This window comes from Paroedura picta, chromosome 7 (genome assembly GCF_049243985.1).
Source record: "Paroedura picta isolate Pp20150507F chromosome 7, Ppicta_v3.0, whole genome shotgun sequence".
Classification (NCBI taxonomy): domain Eukaryota; kingdom Metazoa; phylum Chordata; class Lepidosauria; order Squamata; family Gekkonidae; genus Paroedura; species Paroedura picta.
In genome coordinates, this window is record NC_135375.1 from 68,101,171 (window position 1) to 68,129,079 (window position 27,909).

The 27,909-nt window shown below is 41.5% G+C and overlaps 1 protein-coding gene across 4 annotated transcripts in view; it reads left to right on the top strand.

Annotated features, from left to right (window-relative positions):
* LOC143841057 (guanine nucleotide-binding protein G(q) subunit alpha) overlaps positions 1 to 27,909 on the top strand; it is a 111,589-nt gene that overhangs the window by 9,775 nt on the left and 73,905 nt on the right. The window contains exon 1 of one of the 4 annotated variants that reach the window (XM_077344727.1): positions 305 to 438. The exons of 2 other annotated variants lie outside the window; for them this stretch is intronic. In XM_077344727.1, coding sequence (XP_077200842.1) covers positions 417 to 438 — 22 coding nt within the window. In that variant the 5' untranslated portion in view covers positions 305 to 416. Of the gene's footprint in view, positions 1 to 304; positions 439 to 5,068; positions 5,130 to 27,909 lie in introns of those variants that run through there. One more of the 4 variants, XM_077344729.1, reaches the window with a different exon arrangement.

The window sequence follows — 27,909 nt, forward strand, 5'->3', positions numbered from 1 at the left end:
CCCCGCACACCAAAAGGTTCGGAGGCGTCGGTGTCTGCAGCGCTCCTCTGTGCGTGTATCGAGCCCCGCGAGAGCCGCCCTCGTTTTTTAATCTTTCTAGGCACGATGGAAAGAGGCGCGTGCGGGTAACATTTCGTTGTTCTCTACCTTTCGGGCGCAGTGGGGCAATACACCAGCTCACCGCTGCTGTAGGGAATCAGATCATGATGGTGGTGAAGGTGTGTGCAAAAGAGGGAGGAGAAGGCTCGAACTCGGGTTCCCTCCCCCTTCCCCCCTTCCCTTTCTCTTTCCACAGTGGGGCTTTGCACGCTCCATTGTGCTCTTCCGTACAGTGGGGATGGAGAAAGGCGTGTTGCGCGTCCTGGGACCCTCGCCATATCCGTCTTCATACCCTCGGTTCTATTGCTTGTGACTGCATGTGTGCCCGAGCAAACAGATGTATGTAGCGGAGCGAATGGCTGTTCCTGGTTCCTGTGGGTGGCTTCGTGTGGAGTGGACGCCTGCCGAAAATGGAGAGGAAGGGGAAGGGGGTGGGCGAAGGGGAGGGGGAAGCGAGATCCAGACGGTGATGGATGTCAGATGCGTTTTTGAGGTGGGAAGGCTGTGAGGGAAGAAAACCATAATGTTGAAGGGAAGGGAAGAGAGGAGCAGGGGGAGTTGCCTCCTAGGATTGATGGTGACAGGATTTAATGCCTGCATTGCTTTGTGCAGTGTGCCCACCTCAGGAAGACTTGTGTGCCTGCTGTGTAGGTGTGACTTTAGCCTCTTGGGCATGTGCACCCAGGGGCATCTGAAGGCAAATTTCTGTTTGAGGTTGACAGTCCTTCAAGATCCGCCCACTGCATGTAGTCTGGAGATAAGCTGTAATTCTAGGGAGTTCCCCAGGTCCTACCTGGAGGTTGGCATCTCTAGTGCAGATTCACGGTGTGCCTTCTAAAAAAGGCTATATAGCAGTGTTAAAATAGAGGATACAATATGTTCATGAATACACACACTCTGCCAACCCTAAGTGTGCAGTGTGTTTTTTTAAAAAATGGAAGTGCTGCATTACCATTATATCTGATATTGATTGAGCAAATCCCAAGAACATCCTCCCTGATTTTTATGACTGGTTGGTTTGCAGTTATTGTTTACAAATTATATATTGCTGTTATGAATATTGATATAATCAAACAGGTATTCTGTCAACATAAGCTGTGGACCAGAACCACCTCATGTCAGCAAATCCTGGAAGCAGGAGAAGATAAAGGTCATAGAGTGCTCCCTAGTCCAGTGCTTAGTTTTGTGAAAATGTGCTCCAATGTAGAATGCCCCACAGAAATCCTATAGGTTTGCATTTCTAAATAGCTGAACAATAAGTATCTGAGGATGCTGCACCACAAAATCAATTTCGGAACATGTCCATCCAGCCATTCCTGTAATAAGAATATGGTATCTGGCAAGGTGGCATACAACAGTAGTGATGGAAAGTACTGTCAAGTTGCAGCCAATTTATGGAGCCCTGTAAGGGTTTCAAGGCAAGAGACAAGTAGAAGTGATTTGTTATGGTTGCCTTCCTTGATGGTCTCCTATCCAAATACTAACCAGGGCTGACCCTGCTTAGTTTACACGAACTGATGAGATTGTGGTACTCATCCAAAACTCTGTTCTTTGTATAAAGTGTTCAGTTATGGGTATCTCCTGCCCCATAATTCCATTGAATTGAGTTTCATTGCTAAGTATTTAGAAAATAAGGAAGTAAAGCTACTGTACCACATAAACAAAAAAAGCTTTGAAATATGTGAGGTCATGCATGCCCAGGACTGGAGATTGTGTTCTATAATGTGCTATAGAGTTAGGTCCAAACCTGGTTTTAATGCATTCCAAAGCAGGGTGTCCAGCAGCCTCATTTGATTGCATTTATAAGTGACAGAAGAATAAGAATCTGAAGGTACTTCATTTCATTTGGGGTATTCCAAAAACTCAGTGAAGTAACTAAAGAATAAGGCAGTAAGAGTTATTGGGCCATAAAATATCACTTCGGATACCAGAGATGTGTACGTTGAGGTGGTTCAAAATTTATGTTGGACTCCAGAGATGATCATTGTTTGCAGTTGGGCTGGAGAAAATAGGATTGGGGATCAACAGCATCTCAAAAGGGAAATATTATGCCTAGGAATAACATGACCTGAAAAAATGTTTTTGTTGAACCCCTTATTTGCTTTGCACATAAAATAAAAAAAATAATTTAGTTTATAGCACAACTTACTTTAAAATAAGCTAACTGTAGAGAACTACAGGCTTGCATTTAGTGATTGCATAGATTATGCATCTTTTTTCTGTTCTTTGGGCTGAAGACATGTTAGAAGACTTTGGTACTGAGAAGAAAAAAGATAGTTGACTTTTGATTTAGATGTAGTTGAATTATACAAGGGAGTTAGATTAGGTGCAGGGGAAGGGCCATGCTGCCTGGGTATTCTGTAATTTTATCTATGTTTTATTGTGGCTTTTACTGTAAACTGCCACAAACCAGCTTGGTCCAGGAGTAAATTTTAAAAAATAAATAAAATAAATACATAGAATCTGCTCATTGTTTAAAAACTGATTGTGCTATACTATTAAAGGGTTTCAAATACATTGCTACAGTGTTGGGTTTACATTGCAATGTATGGTATTGCTGCATTTATCCCAGTTTTGCTGTATTATGACAATAATCCTATGATGCTTCCTCAAACTATAGGGAAAGTAAATCTATAGATTCAGAAATTTAGCACCTTCCTTTAGTTTCTGTATATAAACTTACATTTACTTGCGGAGTGATTCATTTACTTGCAGAGCAATTGATGACGGATAACAAGATCAGATCTGTTATGATCTTGCGTAAAGTAATGCATAGTGTGTGTGTATAAAGAGAGATTTTGTGAAATAAGGAATTTTTATTTGTTCAACTCACTCCATGTAGTACTACAATGCTAGGTTGCTTCAACTTTGGGATTTCCCCCCTCTTGAAACACTGAAAGCCCACAGGAAGGCCTGTCTGGTGTAGAGAATACAGTGGTGGACAAAGGACCCTGAGCGATCCTGGTTTGAATCCCCACTTCTACTGAGGCAGCTGCTGGGGTGACTTTGGGCCTGCCATATACTCTCAGCCTGACCTCCCTCACTGATTGTTGCTGTGAGGAAGTGGAGGAGGGAAGAATGATGTCCTAAAACTGCTTTGAGACCCAAGTATAGGGACTCAAGAAAAGCAGGATATAAACAAATGCAATGCATGACATTAAAGGAGAATGTCCCCATGACACCATGTTCATTCGAAGTATGATTCATGTGCTTCCTGGGGCTTTCCCTTTTAAAACAGATCAAAATAGATTTATACTTTGATCTGATTCAAAGGTTGAACTTCTGAGTAGTGGTGGTGAGCTGCATGGAGACTGGGCTTATAGATACTATTCCCAAGCCATTTGCTGCTGTGGCAGGGCCTGTGTAGATGCAACCACTGAGATTGGGATTTTTGCGTGTGTATGCCATCAAATTGCAGCCAATTTATGGCAATCCTATAGGGTTTTCAAGGCAAGAGACAGTCAGAGGTGGTTTGCCATTGTCTCACTCTACATAGTGATCCTGGTATTCCTTGGTGATCTCCCATCCAAATACTCCTGAAAATGAACAGAATGTAGTCACAATGAATGCAATATTGGGGTGAATTTTTGAGTGGCGGGCGTTTCTACCCAGGTGTGTTGCTATCCTAGGTCCAGACTAGTTGTCTTAAGCTGATGGAATATAATAATCCATTAGATACTTCTTTTGGACTCTCTATGTTGATTTCAGTGGTACGTTCATTGGACTCCAGCTAAACTGCCGTGAAATGAATGATTTGCTCACCCATAGCCATTGGTATGTTAAGACCATTGTCAGCAAATTGGGAATTACACAAATATAATTGGAAGTTGTTTATCTACAATGAGTAATAAGCAAATTTAAGATTGTTTAATAGACTCTTTTAAAGACAAATGAACCTCACCAAGGTTAATATTCCACTTGTCAGAAGCAAGGCCTTAGAAATCTCAGAGGGTATCCCATATTAGTCTGTTATAGCATGAATAAATCACAGTCTTATGGCATTTAAAAGATTAAAATGTTTTTTTTTTGTAGTAGCCTGAAAGCCTGTTGCACCCAGGAATGCAGCAGGCACTAGTGGTGGGCCCCCCTGAAGGTGCTGCCGCTGTCCTACCAGGCCGACATCTGCGTAGTCAGCTGGCTTGCACTGGTAGCCAGTTCAAGCGCTGGGCGGGCCAGGGCACCGTGGAAGTGGGCTCCTCAGTGGGCAGTCAGTGTCTGGCCATGTGTCTGTGAGCACCTCACAACCGGCTTCTGAGCGCGCCTGGATTGGCCTATGGAGCCGGAAGTGGAATCCGGACACCGTTCTTCCCATAGGGGCTCTTCACAAATATAAGAGCAACTATTTGGTACAGATAAAACTGGCACACCCAGACATCTGAGGAATTAGGTTGTTGAACTCAGAAATGTATCTTGGAATAAAACGTGTTGATATTTAAGATGCCTCAAAACTCCTGTTTGTTTTAGAGTTCTATAGTGAGAAACCTTAGGTCTATGTTACCTTAGATGCATTCCTGTTTATATCCAACAGCATTTTAGATTATAGTCAAGAGAATTTGCTGTACAGAAGCAATTGGGTTTGTGTCTAAATACATATATTTATGATTGGGTTGTAAAATTGTCATCTTAATTATGCTTTAGTGGGAATGAACTTTTGGGTAGTTAGTGAAATGTATCTATAACTATGTTTCAGATCAGGGTGCTGTTTCCAAATTTGTCCCTATATTGATAAATTAATTAATTATATTGATGTTACTTTCCTCCCAAATTTCATCAGATTTTGGCCAATAACTGCTTATTTTTTCAGATGTATATCTTAAAATGCCTGTACTACATTTGATTATAACAAACCCATGGTGTAAAACTTGGAATGATAACTTCAAAGGAAGGTCTTTATTTGTCAGCAAGTAGATTGATGGATAAGCAATTATGTCTCTGTGCAGAACAATGATTGGGAAGCACCTGATGCTGCAGCATTCTTGAAGCTATGGGTGCAGATCTACTGCCTCTATGGAAGACCATTAAGATTCCATGTAAGCTCCTCTGATGATATAAATATATTAAGTTGAATATTTTCTCTAGCAGACCTGTAAGTAATAGTTCAGTGTAAATAAAAATGGCTTTCATTGAGTAGACAGTGATAAAAATTGGTTTTCCTTTCTTTGAGGTTACAAATAACATATATTGAAAAGCAAATGTGATACTTTTTTAGATCGATAATATTGGTGTTTTTATAATCAGTGGTCTGTTTGTTCTAGTTGTGGAAAGTGCTGTCAAGGCAAGAGATTAACAGAAGTAGTTTGCTGTTACCAGCATTTGCGTAGAAATTCTGGACTTCCTTGCTGGTCTCCTGTCCAAGTACTAACTAGTGCTGACCTGCTGAGCTTCAAAGATTTGATGAGATTGAGCTGGTCTGGGCCATCCAAATCAGGACCTAGTTGTTCTAGTATTAAACTGTTGTCAGAATGGGCATTCTCTGTGTTTACGATGCTAGTAGTAAAAAAAAAATCAAAGTAAAAACAAAACCCTGTAATCTTTGCGCAAACTACTTGTATTTTTCTTATAGTACCAGCTGCAACAGGTGGCATCTTAAATCACAGTGTGAGCAGTGCAGCCAGTTTTCTCTGTTATGACCTTCCATTTGGTGTCTCTTTTGATATTTATCAAATAATGGATTGCACTTAACAGCATTTTAAATTTAATTTTCATTTTGTTTATGAAGTTATCAGAATGGGCCCATTAAATCAGTAGTCCCCCATTCCCTTATAGTCACCATCCCCTTATAGTAATTTTTTTAATCCATTGCATAAAATGGAATAAAGGCACAAAATAATAATGTACCAAAATCATCATAACAAAATATTTCAGATATTCATCTTACTTGTACTTCTGGGTCCTGCCTACCTACAGGACCGCTTGGTTTCGTATGCCCCCCCCCCACAGGGCTCTTTGCTCTGCTGGTGCAAACCTAATGGTGGTTCCGGGCCCTTGGGATGTTCACCTGACCTTGACCCGGGCCAGGGCTTTTTTGGCCCTGGCCCCAACCTGGTGAAATTAGCTCCCGGAAGAGCTAAGGGCCCTGCCGGAGTTGATAACTTTCCGCAGGGCCTGCAAGACAGAGCTCTTCCTCCAGGCATATGGCTGAGGCCTGGGCTGGCGGTCCCGACATTAGATCTGGGCTCCCTGAGTTCATCTGAATGATCTGATTGCCTCACTCCCATATTACAGTATTATAGTATTAGCAACCTGATGTCCCTCGGCTAACGTGGGGCAGTTTGGGGGGGGTTTAGTGGGGTTAGTTAGTGCTCGCCTGTTAGAATCATAGAATCATAGAGTTGGAAGGGGCCATACAGGCCATCTAGTCCAACCCCCTGCTCAATGCAGGACCATCCCAAAGCATCCTAAAAGTGTGTATCCAACCTTTGCTTGAAGACTGCCAGTGAGGGGGAGCTCACCACCTCCTTAGGCAGCCTATTCCATTGCTGAACTACTCTAACCGTAAAAATTTTTGCCTAACGTTGATAGTGTGGATTAATTTTAATGGTTTTAACTATTGGTTTTATTGCAATTTTTATCTTGTAAACCGCCGTGAGCCTAAGGGAACGGTGGTATAAAAGTTCAATTAAATAAATAAATAAATATTACATAATTTCTAACAATACTAAAAACGTATTGCAACTATGCCAGCATTATTTTAGTATGCTGGAGAATTGAGTGCCACAGCCTTTTTATATTTTCAATACTAATCAACTTTAATTTAAAAAATGTGTCTTTAAATTTGTATAACCAATTCTGTTTACTTGGTAACATATCTTGTTTCTGTAGTTTGGAATATGACAGTTTACTTACAGTGAATAAATTGAGACTAATAATCTGTAATCCTGTCAGGATCATTTTAACATTGTTTAGTAATACAAATTTTGGAGTATAAGGTACTTTCACACGGAAACCTTTTTGTTATAAGCTCTGATACCACTTTCCCAGAAATTACAACTGTAGTAACCACCACTTGTGAAAGAGGTTAGCTTTATCAATTTCACACCAACACTTTTTGCCTAAGGTTTTATAAATTCTGGCTTGCCTCCAGGAACAGAGATGCCATTGGTGGATCATTTTCATTATGTTTCCTCTAAACAGAAGATTAACCCAGAAAGAGGGAACATATGTCAACACAAATTTCAGTGTTTTATTTTCCAATTCATAGAACAGATCTTTATGCCATTTCAGAACTTTTTCCTTTGTCTTCCAGGGCTCCCCCCCCCCGGAAGATATGTTCCCACACTGATCCATCTATTGGCGTAGGTGGTTATCACACCCCTCCTCTAGCTACCCCAGCTGTTAGTGGGGGTTGTCAAGATGGATCATTATTGTTTCCGCCATATGGTTTTGTATTTTTGTAATTTCATGGGGTTTTAACGGGGGATTTAATTGGAGATCATATTATTGTATTGAATTTTATATGTAACCCACCACAAGCCGGTGTGTTCAAGAGTTGTGGGTAATAAATCAAACAACAACAATGTTTTTTTTTTATAATCTAGAAATTAAATGATTCTTAGCAGGGCCTGCAAGACAGAGCTCTTCTGCCAGGTCTTTGGTTGAGGCCAGAGCAAGTAAAATCAAGGGTCCCTCCTCAGGCTATACCTGTTCATCATGAACTCCTATTCCCACCCATGGCGGGTGTTGTCTGGTGGGCTGGCATGGGAGGAAGGAGGATTATTATTCACAACCGTATGGGGTTTTGGAATACAGGATTTTTATGTGGTATTTTATCTCGTATTTTATTGGATGGATGGATGGATGGATGGATGGATAGTGCTGTGATTACTGCCACTGCTTGCTACAGAATTAGGTGGCATCAACTTTCCATAGGTGTCATTCCATTCTTGTCCTGTTCCCTCAGATATATTATGTTGTATTTCTGCTTTTTACTCAGTTCTCTTTTGTACAGATGCAAAGAATGAGATATGTTGGACCTGCAGCATGTTGTTAATATTGTCAATTTTCTGATCATAATAATGGTTCCTATCCATTTTTAATCCATAGAAGTGTTTTTATGACATTCTCACAAATGATCTATCAAAATCTTCAGTTACTAGTCTCATAACAAAGTGAGTTTAGACTCAAGAAAGATTGAATGTGGAAAATTTTGATGATCTGTAAGGTGCTGCTAGACTTTAATTTTATTACTGTGGATTAACACGGCTACCCACTGGAAACTATCTATATCTACATGAGCCATAATAGTCTGGCTGCTTAATAATACATAGTTTATCCTCAACCTCTACCCGCCATGAGCCGCAAGGGAGTGGCGGGCTATAAATCTAATAATAATAATAATAATAATAATAATAATAATAATAATAATAACAACCTTATCCTAGTGTGCTTATTCTGAGTTACTGCACAACTGATCCTTATTGTTTATTAAACTCTGCCAGTCTTTTGGACACTTTAACAGAGTTTCTACAAGGAGATAAAACAGTTCAGTTTATTTATTTATTTATAATTTATCAGACCACCCCTATTGGCTCTCTACTTTGAGATCTGACCATATGATTATTTTAGATTTATATTAACTTTTGGAAATGTACTCTAGGACAGCGGTCCCCAATGCCCGGTCTGGGGACCGGTACCGGTCTGTGGATCAGTGGGTACCGGGCTGCAGCTCCTCCTTGTCCTCCTCGCCAGCTTCTGCTTCAGGGGCTGCCCTGCCACTCTGCCGCCGGCTCACCTTTGGTGTGGCACTGCACAGCTGCTGCTGGCAGCGCCCCCCAGCGGGTGGCGGTAAGTCAGGGGCACGGGCGGGAAAGCAAGTGGAACAGGGGCTCAGCCGGTGGCAGCGACGTCCCTCGGCAAAGACTACCCCCCCTAGGTATTTAATACATTTATTAGCACTTTTCTCTCCATTTAACCCATTATGGTTACTGAAATCTTTTTTGCTCCATGCTACATACGTTTTACTCTATCCTTTGTTTTTTTTTTAAATATTTAGTAGATAACCTAAAATGTGGCAATTTTGCCATGTCTTATCAAACCTATTCCAGGTATGATGCCATTTTAAGAGGAAGGGTGTCACATAATATGAACAATAATTGTTAGAGAAATTAATGTATAGATTACTTTTTAAATTTTACTGTGCCTTGAGATGAAAAGTTTTTAGAACAATTGAAGCCACAGAAATTTTGTAGTAAAAGAGAGTATTATTTGGAGAGAAACATTATCATTTAGTCATAGTAGATAGGACTACTAGAATATCTGGATATCAAGTTAAACTTTATAACATTGAACTTTAATTATTTAATATAATTGAAACACATTATAGTGTATCAGTAGCTGCCGGAACTATTCACATTTAAGCAACAGACATATTTGAACATCTCTGGTCAGGCAATATGGGGGGGGGAAGCCCTGGTGGTGTTGATAATCTTTGTCTGAGCAGGAGGATTTGCTCTGGACTCATTCACATCACCTTTCAGAGGCCAGACTCAAAGGGAGAGGTTGCAGACCAGTCGTCCTTTGTTTTGCAGGCTGCAGTTTTATCTCCATCATTCATAATTTGGGATTGGCTGTTACGAGTACACTGTAACTGTGTAGTTGAGCATCTCCTTGACATGTTCATCATCAACATTTATTTTGATTGAAAGAACAGCCAAATGTCCTATGGCATCTCTAGTTAAACGGATCAGGTAGTAGGTAATGGAAAAGACATCTGTGTGAGACTCTTGAGAGCTGCTGCTGATCTTGAGTAGGAAGTATTGACTTTGATAGACCAAGGGTATGTAAGTCGTGAATTAAAAAACTTAACTTTTATAGTTTTGAAAGTACATTTAAAAAAAAATACTACACACAAACAAACCTCATCCTACTTTTCCCACCACCATATCCTTATCAATAATAAGAAGGGGGGAATACATAAAAGTGTAATTCCCTCTGATGAAAATTATGTTACTTATTCTGTCCAGAGGATGCAATCTTCTGCTCTAGGTTCCTAAAAAAAGAAAATAAAAAATCTCACCTAATATTAAGGAGTTGGCTGATAGCCACTGGTAGAAAGGGTCTCATTGCCTTATATCTGTGCCATCCTATACATATATCATAAATATAGATCTATAGATAAAATTGCCTTTATGGTCCATTATGCACGGCCGCCGAAACGGCGATTTCAGGTCACATGGAAAATGCGGAGGGGGAAGACGCGAAGCATACTGGTTATGCACGGGACGAGGCGCGACGGCGGCAAAACCCAGAGTAACCGATTATGCACGCGGCAATCCCGGCGCTGCTTATGGATGCGCCCCGGTAACCCGGATGCTGCGCTTTCTTCCGCGTTTCGCTAACGCGGCTTTTTCGGCGGCATGCACTGAAGCTGCGGCCGGTTGCAGCCGGCACCATGCATTATCGGTGATTTTAGTCGCCGCCATTCCACCCCGAATGTGCGTTATTCCTCCCGTGCATAATGGGTCTATCTGTTGTTTGAGAGGCATACAATAATAATGTTGCATACATGGTGGACTGTAGTAGATTAAGGGTTAATGAGTGGGCTAAGTGATGTTCTGCCATAAATCAAACATGATATACTGATAAGTAAGATGGGGTCAGGAAAGCTACTTCAGATTTAATTTTATTTAAGGAGTATATGAACATAAGCTGAAAGGAGTTTAACAGCAAAAATAATACCCAAAGAGAGTGGGACTCTTTCATGTCAGTAGGAGCAACAAGAGGGGAGCAGTTTAATATTGTGTGAGAAATTGTAAGAGAAATTGCATATTGAACAGGCTCATTTCATCGTGCAGGTGTTGCCAGTTGGCCTATATAATCTTTAAGGCCAGATTAAAGAATCACATTGCCTAGTGATAAAACTGTTTCTGAATATTATTTAAATAAACTCCAAATATTTTTCAAGATTGTTTCCGTGTGCATGCTAGCTCTGGAAGCCCCTTGGAATCTCTGACAGATACACATAGATTTCATATTGTATGTATTCCCTGGAATCATGGAGGGGTGGGTAATTGGACATAGATGTTAATGACCTGGTGTAACTTTTCTACAAGTAGGTGAACTTTAAAACAATACAAGCACAATTACATTATACTGGTTCTTGATAAAAAGCATTTCAACATGGTGTATTAATACTATTTTTGTGCATGTTAAAAATCTGGTGGTGTCTTGCTGTTATTACAATTTGGTATATTGCTTGGAATAACATCCAGGACTGTAGATTGCTGTTTCACAGCCATTAATATAGGTCTGATATTGACTATAGTATGCTTGTATAACCAAGAGAGAGGGATCCATCTTGGACTTATACTGACCTTTTAAAAAATAGACATAAAAGCAGTCTAAGTGGAATGTCCTGACTATGAACAAATATCACCTAATACTTTCCAGTAGGTACTTTCATTTTCAAAAGCTCTTTGCCATGTAACTGTGGCTTATTTTGAGCTCTATCAAATACACATTTTGAAGCAAAGCTGAAAATGTATAGTTTGAGTTCAAATGTTGCCGTTTGATAATTTTCTTTGTCTTTTCATGTAGTATTTTAATAAACAGTGTTTGTTATTACAATAAAGAAGGAACCATTATAGTGTATGTATTCACTATGGGGAGAGGCCATCTAGAAGAAGAAGAAGAAGAGTTGGTTCTTATATGCCGCTTTTCCCTACCCGAAGGAGGCTCAAAGCGGCTTACAGTCGCCTTCCCATTCCTCTCCCCACAACAGACACCCTGTGGGGTGGGTGAGGCTGAGAGAGCACTGATATCACTGCCCGGTCAGAACAGTTTTATCAGTGCCGTGGCGAGCCCAAGGTCACCCAGCTGGCAGCATGTGGGGGAGCGCAGAATCGAACCTGGCATGCCAGATTACAAGTCCGCACTCCTAACCACTACACCAAACTGGCTCTCTAGTCCAACCCTCTAGTCCAGTTCCAGTGTTTTACAATACTTTATAGTTTCTTTAAATTAGGATTTCTTAACAGGGGCTTCATGAAACCCTGGGAGTTCTTGATGACCCCAGAAAGGCTTCCTGATTGGGTGGGAGTAATTTTTTTATATATGTATATTGGATTTTTTTTAAATCAGGTGATATGACCAAAATGGCCAATGATGGGCCTGGAGGGGGTGGAAAGGGGAAGGGTAGACATCATTGCTATCCAAAGTTTGTTGCATTGGTAGCAACTGGAGTCTAGAAGGGTAAGTACTCTCATTTTAACTTAACTGTGGGGGGGGAGGTGGCAGAGGGCAATGGCGGAGCAGATGTGTGTCTCAGCCATGCTTTTGGCCCATCAGAATAGGCTGCTGGATTGTTTCCAGCATTGGGAGACAAAGCACTATGTTGGGCCCTCCCATACTGCAGCCGCTGCACCTTTGGTTGAGGATGGAGAGCTGTGCTGTGCCTTCTTTCTGGCATAGCTGCCCTCTTTCTGGCATGGCTGCAGGAGGGATGGACAGGTGAGGAGGTTGTCCTCACTGCATACCCAAGCAACCTTTTGTGAGTCTACATTTGAAAAAAATTAAGAGTTATGCAGGGGTGGGAAGTTGTTTTGACGAGCCCAGCCAACTTGTATTCATGAAGCCTGTTCCTACCTTTTTAAATATACTGCAATAGAGTCTGCCCTCCAAAACAGCCATGTTTTCCAGAGAACTGATCTCTATAATCTGGAGATAAATTATAACTTTGAGAGATCTACGGGCCTTACCTGGAGGCTGCTAACCCTAACAGGTGATCTGTGATTGGATATTTCAGATTTTTCTGAAATGTAAGAAGAGATTGGCAGGAAGTCCAAAACAGCTGGGTTTGTTATGCTAGGAGAGGATGGCTTCATTTTCCCCTCCCTATTTTTTCAACAAGAGAAAATATGACATGAGCTTTGAAAAACTAGACTTGGTTTCATCTACTATGACTAATTGAAAGAGTTGCATAATTCTGAAATATTTGCCCGTCTCATTTATTGAAATACCATGCTGAGCAAGGTTTTAAGTATAGTTTTTTATTTCATGTGTTTCTGATTTTTAATTGAATGTATTGTATAACCTGTGTTACTTGTAGAAAATGTAAAATCTAAATTGTGAGCAGTAGGAGGTCATCTCAGATTTAAACTTGTGTAAGTCTGAGTGACATCGTTTAGATGCCCACTGGACCCTAAAGTATGTCGTCTTGTAATATAGGACACATTTGAAGGGGGAAAAGAATGACAGGTGCCCTCTGGGATCTGTCTTGACAGTACATTTGTGACGTCTGTAATGTTATTGGATTGTTTTTCGTGGTGGTTCAAATTGTTCTTTGAGGATAAATATGTAGACAACGCTCCTCATTCATTTCTTAAACTGGTGTGCATTTGAACATCATAAGGCGATTGTTACTGTAGGAAAGCTTAATGGTTGGAATTGGAGGTAGGGCATGGGAGACTGAGCACAGAATAGCTCAAACTAATTTCCTCCGGTTCAAAATAGTATGTGAAACTTATACACACTATGTTAGGGAAATTACCTCTTTATTTGAGGAATTAATGCCTAAAATAATGATTGCTACTTGAGAGCCTGTGCTATACATCAGTGGTCCCCAACCTTTTTATCACCGGGGACCGGTCAATGCTTGACAATTTTACTGAAGCCCGGGGGGGGGGTAGTCTTTTGTCAAGGGACATCACTGCTGCCATCTGAGCCCCTGCTCCGCTTGCTTTCCCGCTGGTGCCCCTGAGTTCCCACCGCCCACTGGGGGGCACTGCCAGCAGCAGCTGCACAGTGCCACACCGAGGGGGAGCTCCAGCCATGGCAGCCACTGGAGAGCACCAAAGGTAAGCCAGTAGCAGAGTGGCAGGGCAGCCCCCGAGGCAGCAGCCGGGGAGGAGGATGAGGAGGAGCCGTGGCCTAGTACCGACTGATCCATGGACCAATCCCAGTCCCCGGACCAGGGGTTGGGGACAGCTACTATACATGATAATAAAAGCCAAGGTCAATGAAGGTATACAGATCTGTATAGTGGCTCTGAATGATGGGTGCAGAGCCACTATACAGATCTATATACTATTAGGGTTAACAACCTCCAGGTAAAGCCTGTAAATCTCTCAAAATTATAACTGATCTCCAGATTATAGAGATCAATTTCCTGGAGAAAATGGCTGTTTTGGAGGGCAGACTCTATTGTTGCTGGGCAGGATTTTTCAACATTTATATCATAATCCTGTTCTGAGACTTCTGAATATAATAAAATGTGGTTTGGCTAGTTCTTTGTGTGCATTAATTTCTTTTCTCTCAGTGTTACATAGCAGGAAGAATAGTTTCAGTATAATATTTTCAAATGACTCATGAGACTATTTTGTGGGGAGAGTATTGTGTACTGTAAATGTGGCACCTAGCAGCCCCAGATGGTGGCGGGTTTTTTTTTGGCTTGTACCCTGATTTGCTGAAATTCACATTTAGAGTAGTTAACAAAAATTCAGATGCTATAAGAATGAATGTAATAATCATGATTGAAAAATGTTGCCTGAAGTAATGGCAGACATTTTATATGCACTGAACAATTTTAAATTTCCAGTTTATAACAAGAATAGAATTCAGGTACATTAGTAAATCCTGAGTGTTCATTTCAATGGCTGAGACTGCTCATTCTCATTCCTAGCAGTATGTTTTAGCTCTTTGCCAGTAACTTAGTACTGAGCAAGCTATTGTAATGTGGTACTCCATCAGAGTGTGTGTATTCTACCTGACCAGCATAGAAAAACAATTATCAGACTGTAAATATTGGGTGAGAATTATGTATTTTAATTAAGGAGAGCCACCCTTCTGTTCACTCTTTACATTGTTCTGTATTCTGGAATTGGAGAAGAGAAAAATAAATTCTCCAGTTTGTAATCTCAGGAGCAGATTTCTTCCTCTGATGAGAGAATGGTAGAATAGAATGCCTACAGCTGTTCCAACCTACAGTTCTCAGTAAATGGGTGTTAGCCAGGAAATCAAACAAAGAGTTTCCTTAGTGTTGATTACTGACTTAAAAGGTTAGAATAAATTTGAGCATAAAAAGTTTGGAAGAATGCCATCATTCCTTGTGCTATAGACTTTTTAAAAAAAAAAAACCTTTCATACTTGAAAAAACATTCAACTTCTTTGGCCTGTGTATTTTATATTTGTAGAAGCATTAGTGTACAGTATTCTCTTTAGGTTAGTTGATAATGAAAAAGCCATGCCACTTCATGAACTTAGTAAGCACTTGTGAATGTGGTAGGTAACTCAATATATGTTGATCAAGCTTTTGAAACTATCAATCGCCCCTGGACTGGGAGTAAGAGGCATCAATCAATAGTAGTTTTGCTCCATTCCTGAATGGAGCGTAGGTTTCGGGGAACTACCATTCAGATCACAAGAGTAGGTCAGCTGGCGTTTTACCACGTTCACCAAGCTAAGCTACTAGTGCCCTATCTGGCTCCAGACCTTCTGGACACCATGATTCATGTGATTGTCATCTCTAGGCTGGATTATTGTAACTCGCTCTATGCATGCCTTCCCTTATCTTTCCTCTGGAAATTAAAATTGGTCCAGAATGTGGCCACCGAGGTCCTCAGTTGAACACTGTGGAGGACCTATATAACACCATTTCTTTGGCAGCTGCACTGGCTTCTGGTTGAATTCTGAATCAAGTTTAAGGTGTTGGTATTAACATATATGCCTATATGTGGCTCCAGGTCTAATGTATCTTAGGGACCACTTACCTGAATACATCCCCCAAAGGCTGCTACGCTTCCAACACCAACACGCTAGTGATCCCTGGCTTCAAAGAAGTACATCTGGTCATGGTGGAATGAGCTGCTTAGTGAGGTCAGGGCCCTGTCAGAATTTTAGTTCTGTGGAGCCTGTAAAACGGAGCTCTTCCATCAAAACTTTGTTCTCTTTGTTGTCACTGTTCTGTTAAGAACTACTATGATAAGTAGTGGGCAGCTATTTGGTAGTTGAGGTATTAATCCTAGTTTTATAGTTTTATGTTTTACTGTTTTAATTATGTTTTTATTATTTTAATGTACTTCAAGTTGCATTTTAATTGTGTTGCTACCAATCTCAAGACCATGTGAGGGACGGGATACAAATTAATAATAACAACAACTCTCTTGACCACAACTTTTCATCTTGTTTTCTATACTCTTTAACATCTACATGAAACTGCTGGTGGGGTCATCTAGATACTTGGGCTAGGTTATCCTTAATACGCAGATGACACTCATCTGTATGTTATACTTCCAGGTGATGCCAGGGAATCTGTAGAAACCCTGAACTGGTGTCTGGAGGCAGAGTGGATGTGGTCTAATAAGATGAATGTGCTGCCCTAGCCGGGCACGTTCAGGGACAGTCCCGATAACTTACACTCTTGGCCAGTAAGCCAAGCCCAAATTGCATGCTGAGTAGTAGAGTCAGAGTCCAGTCTGAGTCTTAGCACTGGCTGTGGCAGACAAAATCCAAGGGAGAACCAAAGGAGGAGTCAAGAAGAAAGCCCAAATACCAGAGATGTCATCTAAGAAGCCATAGCAGAAGTCAGGAAACCAGAGATCAGTCAGGCAGAGCTTCGCTGAAGCAAAGGCATGTCAAAAACCAGATTCAAGGTGACAGGCAGGCTTGTGCACAGGTTACACCCACACAGAGGGCTGTCTCTGCCTTGCTTAAGCGCAGCCTGGGTTAAGGAGTTAAGTGGTTGCACCTGGGAGTTCAGTCCTCGTCCATTGAGGCAGCCCCAGCTGGGCCCCATTTGGTTTGACAGCATGCCCTGAGCTGGGCGCTCTGGCAGCGAACTGTCAAGTCTCCCTTCTGCATTGTCTCCTGTATTCTGGCGAGCGGTCTGGGCTGGGGAGGGGTGTTGCCTCTGGCTGAGGTGATGCTGGTACAGAGGGCATGGTGTCCACCTGGCTGTGAGTCCCTATCAGGGCTTTACTCGTCCATCAGCATCTCACTGCTCTGCCCCAGCTCCTCCTCATCCTCGTGCTCTGAGAGGAGCTGCAGCAGAGCTTCTGGTGCAAGTGCAGATGCATTGTCTGGCAGCCGGGACCTGACAACGAAGCGTAATCTTGACAAGATGGAAATGCTAGTGGTGGAAGGTCTAATCCAGGATTTAAGGTGTCACCTGTGATGGATGGATTGCACTAGGGTAGACAAAAATCAGTGATTAAAAAGAAAACCCATAATTCTTAAAATTTAAATAATTAAAAAAATAAACTGGATTTTTAATAGGATTTTTTTTTGAGGAAAAATCTATGTAGTTTTCTATTTAAGATACATTAAAGATTATTCATCATGAAATATGGATTGGTTTTTAATTATGTAGAATGAGGCTGTACATTCATGCAATATTTAATTTTAGGGGTAAATGAGTTCCATTCATCCATTCATAATACCATGCTTTCCCAAAGGTTTCTGTAAGATTATTTTGGGCAGTTTTTCTATTTAGTATAACAGATGCTTGGTATTGCAGTTCTCAAAACTATAAATTTGTGTCTTACAGAGATAAGATTTTTGCTGTGAGGAAGGCACGTGCTATAAAAGATCTCAGTTATAAGAGACCTCAGGCTTATTGGTCTCTGCGAATCTATGAGCTAAAGCTGGGAATAAACTAAGACTGGTCAGAAAAGCTCACTATAACAAGAGAAGCAAACGTAAGGTAAATGAGGCAATAGGCCTGCTGTTGGGTAAAGATGGAGAGACTCTGACAGAGGGCAGAGAAAGCAGAAAGGCTCACTACTATTCTTCTGTTGCCAGAAGAATCTGGACACATCTAGGGATGGTAGTAGGCAAGGTGTAGTGTCTGGGTGGCAGGTTGATACGGATAGAGAGGTTGTCAAGAGGCACCTGGCTGCACTGGTTGAGTTTAAATTCCCTCCTCATCAGCTCTGCAAGGCTCTTTGCAAAAACATTTTTTCCTACCCTTCTGAGGTGCAAAGCCTCTTTCTCAAGGAAAGCCTCATCACAGTAGCTGAAACCATTGTCCAAAATTCCAAATGTTTCCTGATGACCCCAATGATGTATTTACATTATTTTTCTTTCCCTTCCTAAGCCGCAACCATTAACAGGAAGAACTGATTAAAATAGAACCTTCGCTCCCAGGTCCTTTACCTTTCGCCCCAGACCAAATTGTTGTTGATGTTGTTAGGTGCGAAGTCGTGTCCGACCCATCGCGACCGCATGGACAATGATCCTCCAGGCCTTCCTGTCCTCTACCATTCCCCAGAGTCCATTTACGTTTGCACCTACTGCTTCAGTGACTCCATCCAGCTACCTCATTCTCCGCCGTCCCCTTCTTCTTCTGCCCTCAGTCACTCCCAACATTAGGCTCTTCTCCAGGGAGTCCTTCCTTCTCATGAGGTGGCCAAAGTATTTGAGTTTCATGTTCAGGATCTGGCCTTCTAAGGAGCAGTCCGGGCTGATCTCCTCTAGGACTGACCGGTTTGTTCGCCTTGCAGTCCAAGGGGTTCGCAAGAGTCTTCTCCAGCACCAGAGTTCAAAAGCCTAAATTCTTTGATGCTCAGCCTTCCTTATGGTCCAACTTTCACAGCCATACATTGCAACTAGCCTTGACTTGACGCACTTTTGTTGGCAGGGTGATGTTTCTGCTTTTTAGGATGCTGTCTAGATTTGCCATCGCTTTCCTCCCCAGGAGCAAGCGTCTTTTAATTTCTTTGCTGCAGTCCCCATCAACAGTGATCTTGGAGCCCAGGAAAATAAAATCTGTCACTACTTCCATTTCCAACTTTTGCACTCTCCTCCTTCATCCACATCAACAGGCTCTTTAGTTCCTCTTCGCTTTCTGCCATTAGAGTGGTATCATCTGCATTTCTGAGGTTGTTGATATTTCTCCCTGCAATCTTCATCCCAATTTGTGACTCATCTAACCCCGCCTTTCTCATGATGTGCTCTGCATACAAGTTAAATAGGCAAGGTGACAGTATACAGCCTTGCCAAACTCCTTTCTCAATTTTGAACCAATCAGTGATTCCATGCCCAGTTCTCACTGTTGCTTCTTGACCTGAATATAGGTTTCTCAAGAGACAGATAAGTTTCTTGAGAAACCTATATAGTCTCTTTTAATATGCTCCATGTTGCACCAAGCAATATCATTTGTTCCCACATGAATGAGCAGGAAGAGATAATGATACAAGCCTTTCCATTACATCCTTGATGCATACACCAGGTAGACAACATACCTCTTGAGACAAGAATTCCAGTTAACACACTTCGGTCTCTACCCCTCTCAGAAGAGTATCCCCAGTTCCCAGCACCTGCCTCTTACTAGTCCTCTCATCCATAGGGATCTGTGAATTTGTATTTGGGTTTTGGGGCGCTGGGGAAATAGCCCTTGCTACAGCAGATCCTGGAATCAGTTACTGAGCATCAGAGGGGCAGAACATCTCCGTATTATTCTAAACCTATGGGTAATATTCTTCCATGTGTTGTTCTCCTGTGTTTGGTGCTTCCTTGGGTATTACCATTAGCCCAAATCTGGCTGCAAGTTTAATTAGAAAAGAACCAGCCGAGCTGGTTGTCTGAATCTTTGCTGATGAGTTTCCTAGCATAGTGTTGTGGAAATTTAGATGTAATGGCTATCATTTGGAATTAATCAAGCCCTCATCAGAGCAACGAAGACGGGCATTTAAGTCAACAGCCCAAATGATAGGGATACTGGAAAACTGCAGTTCCAGGTTTACACACAATTTCTTAGTAGCAGATTGAGTGGGCAAATACAGATTAAACAGAATTAAATTCATTTCAATGGATCCAGTTAATATAGAAGGGGGAGCTGAAATAAGTCCTATGCTTTGTATATACCAGGCTTTCTCAGCCAGGGCTTTGTGAAACCCTGGGGTTTCTTGACAGGCCTAGAAGGGTTTCCCAAATGGGTGGGAGTTAATTAATATTTTAATATATTTTTAAAGTTTGTTAAACATTTATTAGGTAATATGACAATATATGTGGTCATGTTGACCTGCCCCACAGGCCAATGAAGGGCCTGGAGGAGGTGAGTGTGGAAGTTTCCATGGAAGTCATTATCTCCCCCCCCCCAGCACCCATTTCGTGGTGGCAACTACTGGTTCCCACAAATTCAACAAAGTTGTGTTTTCCTGGTATACGGTGTCAGAAATTCATGTAAATATAAGGGTTTCTGTTAATAGTAATGAGGGGGAGGATTAGGCTGTGGAGAGGGTAGCTCTGTAAAGCTGGAAAAATTTGAAGGTAGCTCAATCATACTGGCAAAATTTCTGCATTTTGTATATACCCGAACATTTGTAAAATATTTGTAAAATAAAAAATTTGAATGATGACAATACTTTATTTTACAAGCAAAATCATTTTTCAGTAATTTTATCTGAAGTAGCAAGTTAAAAAGAAAACACATTGATATTTACAGCTACTATTATGGAATGTAACAGTTTTCTTTTTCTATCATCACCTGGATGAAAAACAGATGGGTTCTAAGCTGTTTTTCATTGTCTTCAAAAATATTAACTTGTAACATGATGCCCAAATGATAAAGGTAAAAAAAAAACTCTAGTGGGTTGCATTCTGCTGAAATTCACCATGTACATAGGACTTCCACTTGTGAGTCAAAACTTTTATGTGTTGCCATCTGGAGATCTCCCGGAATTACAACATTTCTCCAGTCTACAGAGATTAGTTCTCCTAGAGAAAATGCCTGATATGGAGAGTGGACTCTACGGCATCATACCCTGCTTTTCGCAGGTTCTGGCCCCCTGAATCTCAAGGCATTTTCCAACCTGGACTGGGCAGCCTTACTGAAATGCTATGTACATTGCTGCTCCTGGGGATTGGAAGACTGCAGGAACAGAATGAGGGGGCAGTTGGAGTGCTCTCATTGTCATGGAAGAGGGCTGTCAGAAAATCCCCCTCCCTAGTATTCATGGATTTATTGATGATCCAACCGTCTATCTGACATGTAAAATTAAAACACATACACACACTCTTACACTTTTTGGAAATTAGTTCCAGCAGAGCTATTCTTGTGAATAAACAGAAATATTTATATGTCAGTAAGTCTGAAGATATTTTGTTATGTTTGAGTCTAAGGGCCAGTCACATATGTGTCTTTCTTGCTAATGGCTAGCTGTGTTTTCCCTTCCCCCAACACTGATATTGGATGCATGTTCTCAGTGAACAAGTTGTCTGACTGACTTGCCATAAGCAGAAATTGAAACATTGTTGTTATGTGCGAAGTTGTGTCCGACCCATCGCAACCCCATGGACAATGATCCTCCAGGCCTTCCTGTCCTCTACCATTCCCCGGAGTCCATTTAAGTTTGCACCTACTGCTTCAGTGACTCCATCCATCCACCTCGTTCTCTGTCGCCCCCTTCTTCTTTTGCCCTCAATCGCTCCCAGCATTAGGCTCTTCTCCAGGGAGTCCTTCCTTCTCATGAAACGTTGTACTCTACCACAAATTTCCGCAATGTGTGCTGTGATTCAGAAGGTAGATGAAAGGATGCCACAAACAGTATGACTGGCTCTGGAATTAGGAAAAGGCTTTAAAAGTTCTAGCCTAATCTTATCTGACACTCAAAAAACTATGCTACATTGACAGTTTAATGGCTCAGACACATGCAAAGTGATAGTAGATAATACTGTTTTGTTAACATACTGCTGCTTCCAGATGTGATACAGGATTGATGGGTTAAAGCTGCTAGGTGGCAAGATCCTAGTAATATTCAGAATTCACTTCAGTCAAATGAAGTTAGCATATATTGTCAACTGAACAGTACAATAGCATCAGCACAACATTGTGCATTAGTACAATTTCCAAATCCATTCAGCTGAATCACCTTTACACAATAATATAAACCATGGCAATATATTTAGATGGATAGCCATGCTGGTCTGAAGTGTCAGAACAAAATTTGTGTCCAATGACATCTTTAGGGCCAACAAAGTTTTATTCACGGCGTGAGCTTTATTTTATTCTGTCTCAGGCAGTTTATAGTGAGCAGTTTAAAGGGGTTTACAGACAACTGAGGAAGTGTGCATGCACACAAAAGCTCAAACTTTGAATAAACCATGGTATAATTCCAGTCCCCAGTACCTAAAAATGTGTTGATGCTGTCTATTCATTAAAAATAACTTTTCTACTTCTGGTCTCAGCTTGACAAGCCACATTTATTTACTATTATACTAGCCAAAAGACCCACTGCATAGCTGAATGCAGCGGGTGCTAGCGGGGCATTGTTTGGGGGAGAGGAGGCTGTGGGAGGCAGGGGTGCATAGGTGAATGCATCGCAAATTTCCACATGCCCCTTCAGTGAAGTGGGCACGGAAGTAAGGTGTAGGAGCCAGCTAATCAATTAATCGATCATTTACCATTTCCATTGTGGAGAAAGAGATTAGGCCTGTAGAGCAACAGGAAAAGTGGGCTCTAGTGATGTCAGTGGCCATCCAAACTTCTGAGAAAGGCTACGTCGCTTCAGGGTTCCCCAGAACTCTTGTTGGGAATCCTTGATCTAAAATTGCAAGAGTGAATTTACAAGTTCATTTGCATATGAGGGACACTTAAATGTCTGAAGTAGCTTTTAGACCTGGCACATAGATTCCTGTATGTCTTTCATAAAAAACAGGAAATGGGCTATTTTCAATAGTTCATGCACAGAGCCATAAACCAGAAAAATGTATGTATAGTTATCTTTTTCTGATGCTGAATCTCTTCTAAAGTATTGTATAATTAAATAGGTATGTGACTTTTTAAATTTGTAGTTAGACTTTCATGTGGGATGTCAAGTATTTTATCCTCTTGATACATAGTTTATAGTAGCGATCCCCAACCTGTGGGCCGCGGACCACATGTGGTCCTTCGACTAATTGGAGGTGGGCCCCGAAGGACGCCTTCTCCCCCCCCCGGCCCTTTACTTCATCCCCCCCAGCCCTTTACAACACACTTCATTGTTGTGGCGTGTCTGTATCTTATTTTGAAGGGATGTTTAAACATTACCATAGCAATCAGAGAGCGCTAGGGCAGTGGTTGAGAGCTGAGGAGTAAACTACCCCCCCACTGGGCCCCAGTAAAAGACGTTGAGTGGTCCCCAGCGTTGAGTGGTCCCCAGTGATAAAAAGGTTGGGGACCACTGGTTTACAGTACCTTTGTATACATATTCATGTCTAAGTCTATTGCTGGAATAATTTTGTATACATTGTTGGCTGCTCATCTTGCTCTTGACCCACTTTTTGTTTTCATTGTACAAGTATTCTATAAAAGTCCAGACTGGCTAAATGAAGACAGGCTCATTGAAGTGCATAATGTCAGTCCTAGGGAATGTTGTGCCTCCCAGCAATTGCACACATACTGTTAGAGATGGATGTGCTGTCTGGGCTCAGAATCCCCCCTCCCCCCCAAAAAAAAACATGTAGAAAAGAACTGGCATGCCCCCAGCAACTATGAACCTGGGCCTTGTTGGCAGCACGAGTCTGGGATCAAGGGACAGAGAGATGTACGATGGAGCTGGTGGTCAGGGGCCACCACCAGCAGCAGCAGCAGCAGCTGTGGAATGAGCATTGAGGCTGTCGCCTGGCAGAGCCAGCTGGCAGTTACTTTGGGGGCTGGAGCAAAGTGATGAGCAAAACTATCACCTCCTGCAGTTGTCTATCTCTTCCTTCAGGCAAGATCCCAAAAGCCTCTGACCACCTGGAACACTGGCCTATACTATACAGATACAATGGTGGTGAAAAAAAGGTTCTTTCTTTGCCATCACTGCCACAGAGTACACTTTAAAATGAGCTTTTGACCATATCTTATCAGATCTGCCCTGAATCTTTGTCTGCTGTTGATTGACTTTTCATTGCCTGCAGCCCTAAGTATCCCAAGGGGCAACCTAGGCTCTAATGCTTGAAAGATGGTACATGGGAACAATCATGTCAACTGCCTAGGTCATTTCCTCAATCCAGAGATCAACTAGGGCATCAACAAGAGCCCTTTTCATTTCCTTGCTGTAATAGCCCTTACATCTATTTGCAATAATAAAGTGAAGATTCTGTAATCCACAAGTTCAGAAAACTTTTTAACATATTAAGTTAAAGTTGGTTCAACGAAAATACTAGTTATCTGACCATAATCCTGATGAACATTTCCTGAGAGCTGGACTTAATATCTTGAGACAGTGCTTAAGAGGCTGTCCCTGCCTTTTCACTTTCTGCCATCCCGTTGATGGAAAGAAAGTTTTGCCTGTGGATCTTGTTAGTTTATACTTTCCTGTCTCGGATTTGTGTTGAAAACTGGAAGGGAAATGCTCTCTCCATTAATCTAGAGAGGTATATTTGTGTAGTAACCAAAGGTTATAGGGGTTCTTTTTAGTACTGTTCACAAAGATGTGTATTTAAGTTTTTAAAGTATTCTGGGAACTTTTATATGAATGGCAGTTGAGCTAACTATTATAGAAACAAACCATAATCATATGCCTTGTTTATGTGCATGTTGAACTCCTGATCAGATTATCCTAATGTTGGTTTAAAGTCTGACTCAGATGCCTCACTGAGTAGTTTTGTACTTCTGCAGTAGCAGTTCTGGTCAGATGCATCATTTATGTCAGAGGTAGTCAACCTGTGGTCCTCCAGATGTCCATGGACTACAATTCCCATGAGCCCCTGCCAGCGTTTCCTGTAAAACGGAGCTCTTCCACCAGGTCTATGGTTGAGGCTGGGATTTGTGAGGTAGAGCATTGCCCCCCCTGGGGTTTGAAGTATACATCACTACTCTCCATTGTCCATTGCCTTGGTTGGGTAAGGGGAGAGTGGTATTTTTCTGCCATGTTGGGAATTTTAAAGTCTTTTAATGGGAGTTTTAATGGAGGATTTTAAGACTGCTGTTACCCGCCATGAGCCTATGTAGGGAGTGGTGGGAAATGAATTTAATCATCATCATCATCATCTGGAGGACCACAGCTTGACTACCCCTGATTTAAGTGACTTACAATAGATATATGCTGCCTGTGACGAGTACACATGAGAATAAAGCCCTGTCTGGGTAATTCAGCTGCTTTTCCTTTTAGAATCATGACAGCAGTACTGTGAGAGGGAAAGGTACTGAAACACATCTTTGTTATTAGTTTAAAAGACTGGAAAACGGGATTTTTGCAAATGGGAGGTTAAAAAGGAGAAAGTGTAGTCCCACTGAGAATGTTTCATGTATTTATTTATCCAGATCCAAAATCCAAACAGCTCTACAGCCATTAAGATAGTTATTCTACCATAAGAGATGACACATCTGAGAATATGTGTGTGTTTTTAAATTCTTCAAGATAGCAGTGGCAGGTACAGTATCCAATGGGGGAGGACATTTGAGGCAAAGCAGATATCTAATCAAACATATGCAGTCATCTCTTTTTTTATAATTGAAAATGCTCAGTCTGTTCAGGAACAAACAAAGCACTGAATAATTAATTTCAGTAAGTGTAACTTGAAAGCAGGATATGAGGTGAACCAATTGGTGACTGGACATTCTTGAAGTTAATTTGTATTTTTTAAATTTGTCAGTTAGGGTTGGGCTCTTCGGCATCTGAAGTGGCTGTTCGCGCCTGAAGCAGCCCCCCCCCCCATGGTGCAGCGCTGGCTGCTTCGGGCACGAAAGGCCGATTTGGATGCCAAAGCGCCCAACCCTACATTGTTTGATGCTTTTTCTTTGTGTACTCAATAAAATACTTTTGTATATTCTGTTATTTTGATCCAGTTTTAATTTTTTATTGCTCCCCCTTGAGCATTCAACTAGATGGGAAATAATATGCTCTTGTCCTCAAACATCACTAGAAGAGTACTACTTATTCAGGTAAGAAGAAACATGAGTAAGCTGGATCCTCACTAAGAGAGAGGATATTCTGAACCTTTCAAGGGTTCTATTAAATTTTCTTACAGAGCAAATAAATTGCACCTTTTTGTAACGGTGGTTTTGAAAAACAGGAGTTTCCCTGTAGTGTTCAGATAGTTCATAGTAGTTCAGTTTATCTTTTGATTTCCCCCCCAACATTGTCTAGAATAAAGTGGGGGTGATACTTCTCATGCTGTCATCTTGATCAAGCAATAGGAATTTTTGTGTTGCACAAACCCTTAAATATCTCATTATGCCTTGTAGGCTGAGCGTCTCATTTTTATCCAATAGTACTAATAGGTGCCATATGCTTTCCATCAGTAGAGTTGTTTAGAAATATACCAAGAACATCCAGATCTAACATCCCAGTTCTGTGCATACCTACTTTGAAATAAATTCCACTTAGTTATGTGAAACATTTAGTTATGTGAAATCTGCTGAGAAGTTCAATTTACAGTTTCTGTATAGGCATAACATGCTTTTTAGGCTTCAGAAAACAATTCTATTTTGGCAAGTACAACGGGCTTTGTTTTTACAAGTACTTGTATTTTACAAGTACAACGGGCTTGGTCCCTAGTTACTTATAGAATACTTTCCAGCTAGCATCTGATGGAAACACCAACAATTTCTAACAGCAGCATCTTATTTATTTTTGTTCTACTTTGTAAGAGATAATGACATTAGTGCAAAGGGGGGGGGGCTGTTTCTGTTCTCTAATTTAAGATTTAACTCACAAGTCTAGACCAGTGAAGATTACTCGAGAGCCTGGGTGCTGATTTGTAACTTCTGTCCCGTCTCATTTTCCCCACACTACAGACTTATAAGGAGTAGTGTCAGGGATGGTTTAAAATATCTGTGTATTCAGCTGTTTCTAGGACTTGCTGGCTTCTTACCAGCTTGATAGGGAAGGAAGTATAAGAAAGAGAGGGTGGCAGTTTCTTAGGAAACGTCATTGGGAGATAGGTCAAAAGAGAGGCTGAAAGTGAAGGAACTTGAACTGGAAGTAATAGCAACTGTCTTTAAAGCTGTTACATTTTTGGTTCTGTGTAATGCAAATACAGTGAATAAAGTCTATGCAATCTGATAAATGTTAGCCCCTTTTTATAATTTGCAATGCCATAAGCTGCTATCAAGAAACAGTTCTGTAGTCATTTTTTAGAAACTCATTAATACTTCTGTAAGATTTCATAGTGAACAATTATGTATTTGTATATTAGCATACTATCTGGGAGGAATGGTTCACATTTTCCTCCCCTGCCAGGTTTCACCCACTTCAATACCATTTTCCTGCTGTCAGACCCTTGCAGACACAGGTTTCCAGGATTTTTTTTACTGCACTACCACTAAAGGGCTTTTGCTTTAGTGCTAGAACCATCTATTGACACATCTATTTCAGATTTTTATAGAACCTTTAAAGTGCTACAGCACAAGTATGAAAAAGGAGGATGAAATGGCAAATCTTCACAGGAGCTGTCATGGCCATATCCTCCTGAGAGTCTCATTGAAGTTCAAGTGGAAGGAAATTTTAAAAGACAGAGGAAAATGTTTAAAAAACCTCCTATATGTGGAAGCTCCATCACAAATGTATATATCTCAGATATTTTATAGGTGGTATGTATCATCCAAAGATATATGTAATATGTGTAGCCAATTTGATGGGAGTTATTGGACATATTATGATGCTACTAGCTGCAAAGTCTAGGCTTTGAAAGGGACCTCCCCCTCAGCCCGGCCCCTGTCCCATGGCGCAGGAAGTGGTGGCCAGGCTGCATGGAAGCGTTCAAGGGGGGAAGAGATTGATTCCCCGGGGCCTGGCAAGCACACCAGGCACCTCAGCAGAGGCTTGCGGGGTTGTGAGGTGCCGGGTGTGCGTGGCCGGAGGCGGGGAAGCACTCCCTTCCCCACCCCGCAGCCGGAACGCTTCTCCGTGGCCAGGAAACACGCCCAGTGGCTCTGCAAGGCGCTAGGTGTGCTTGCCCAGCCATGGG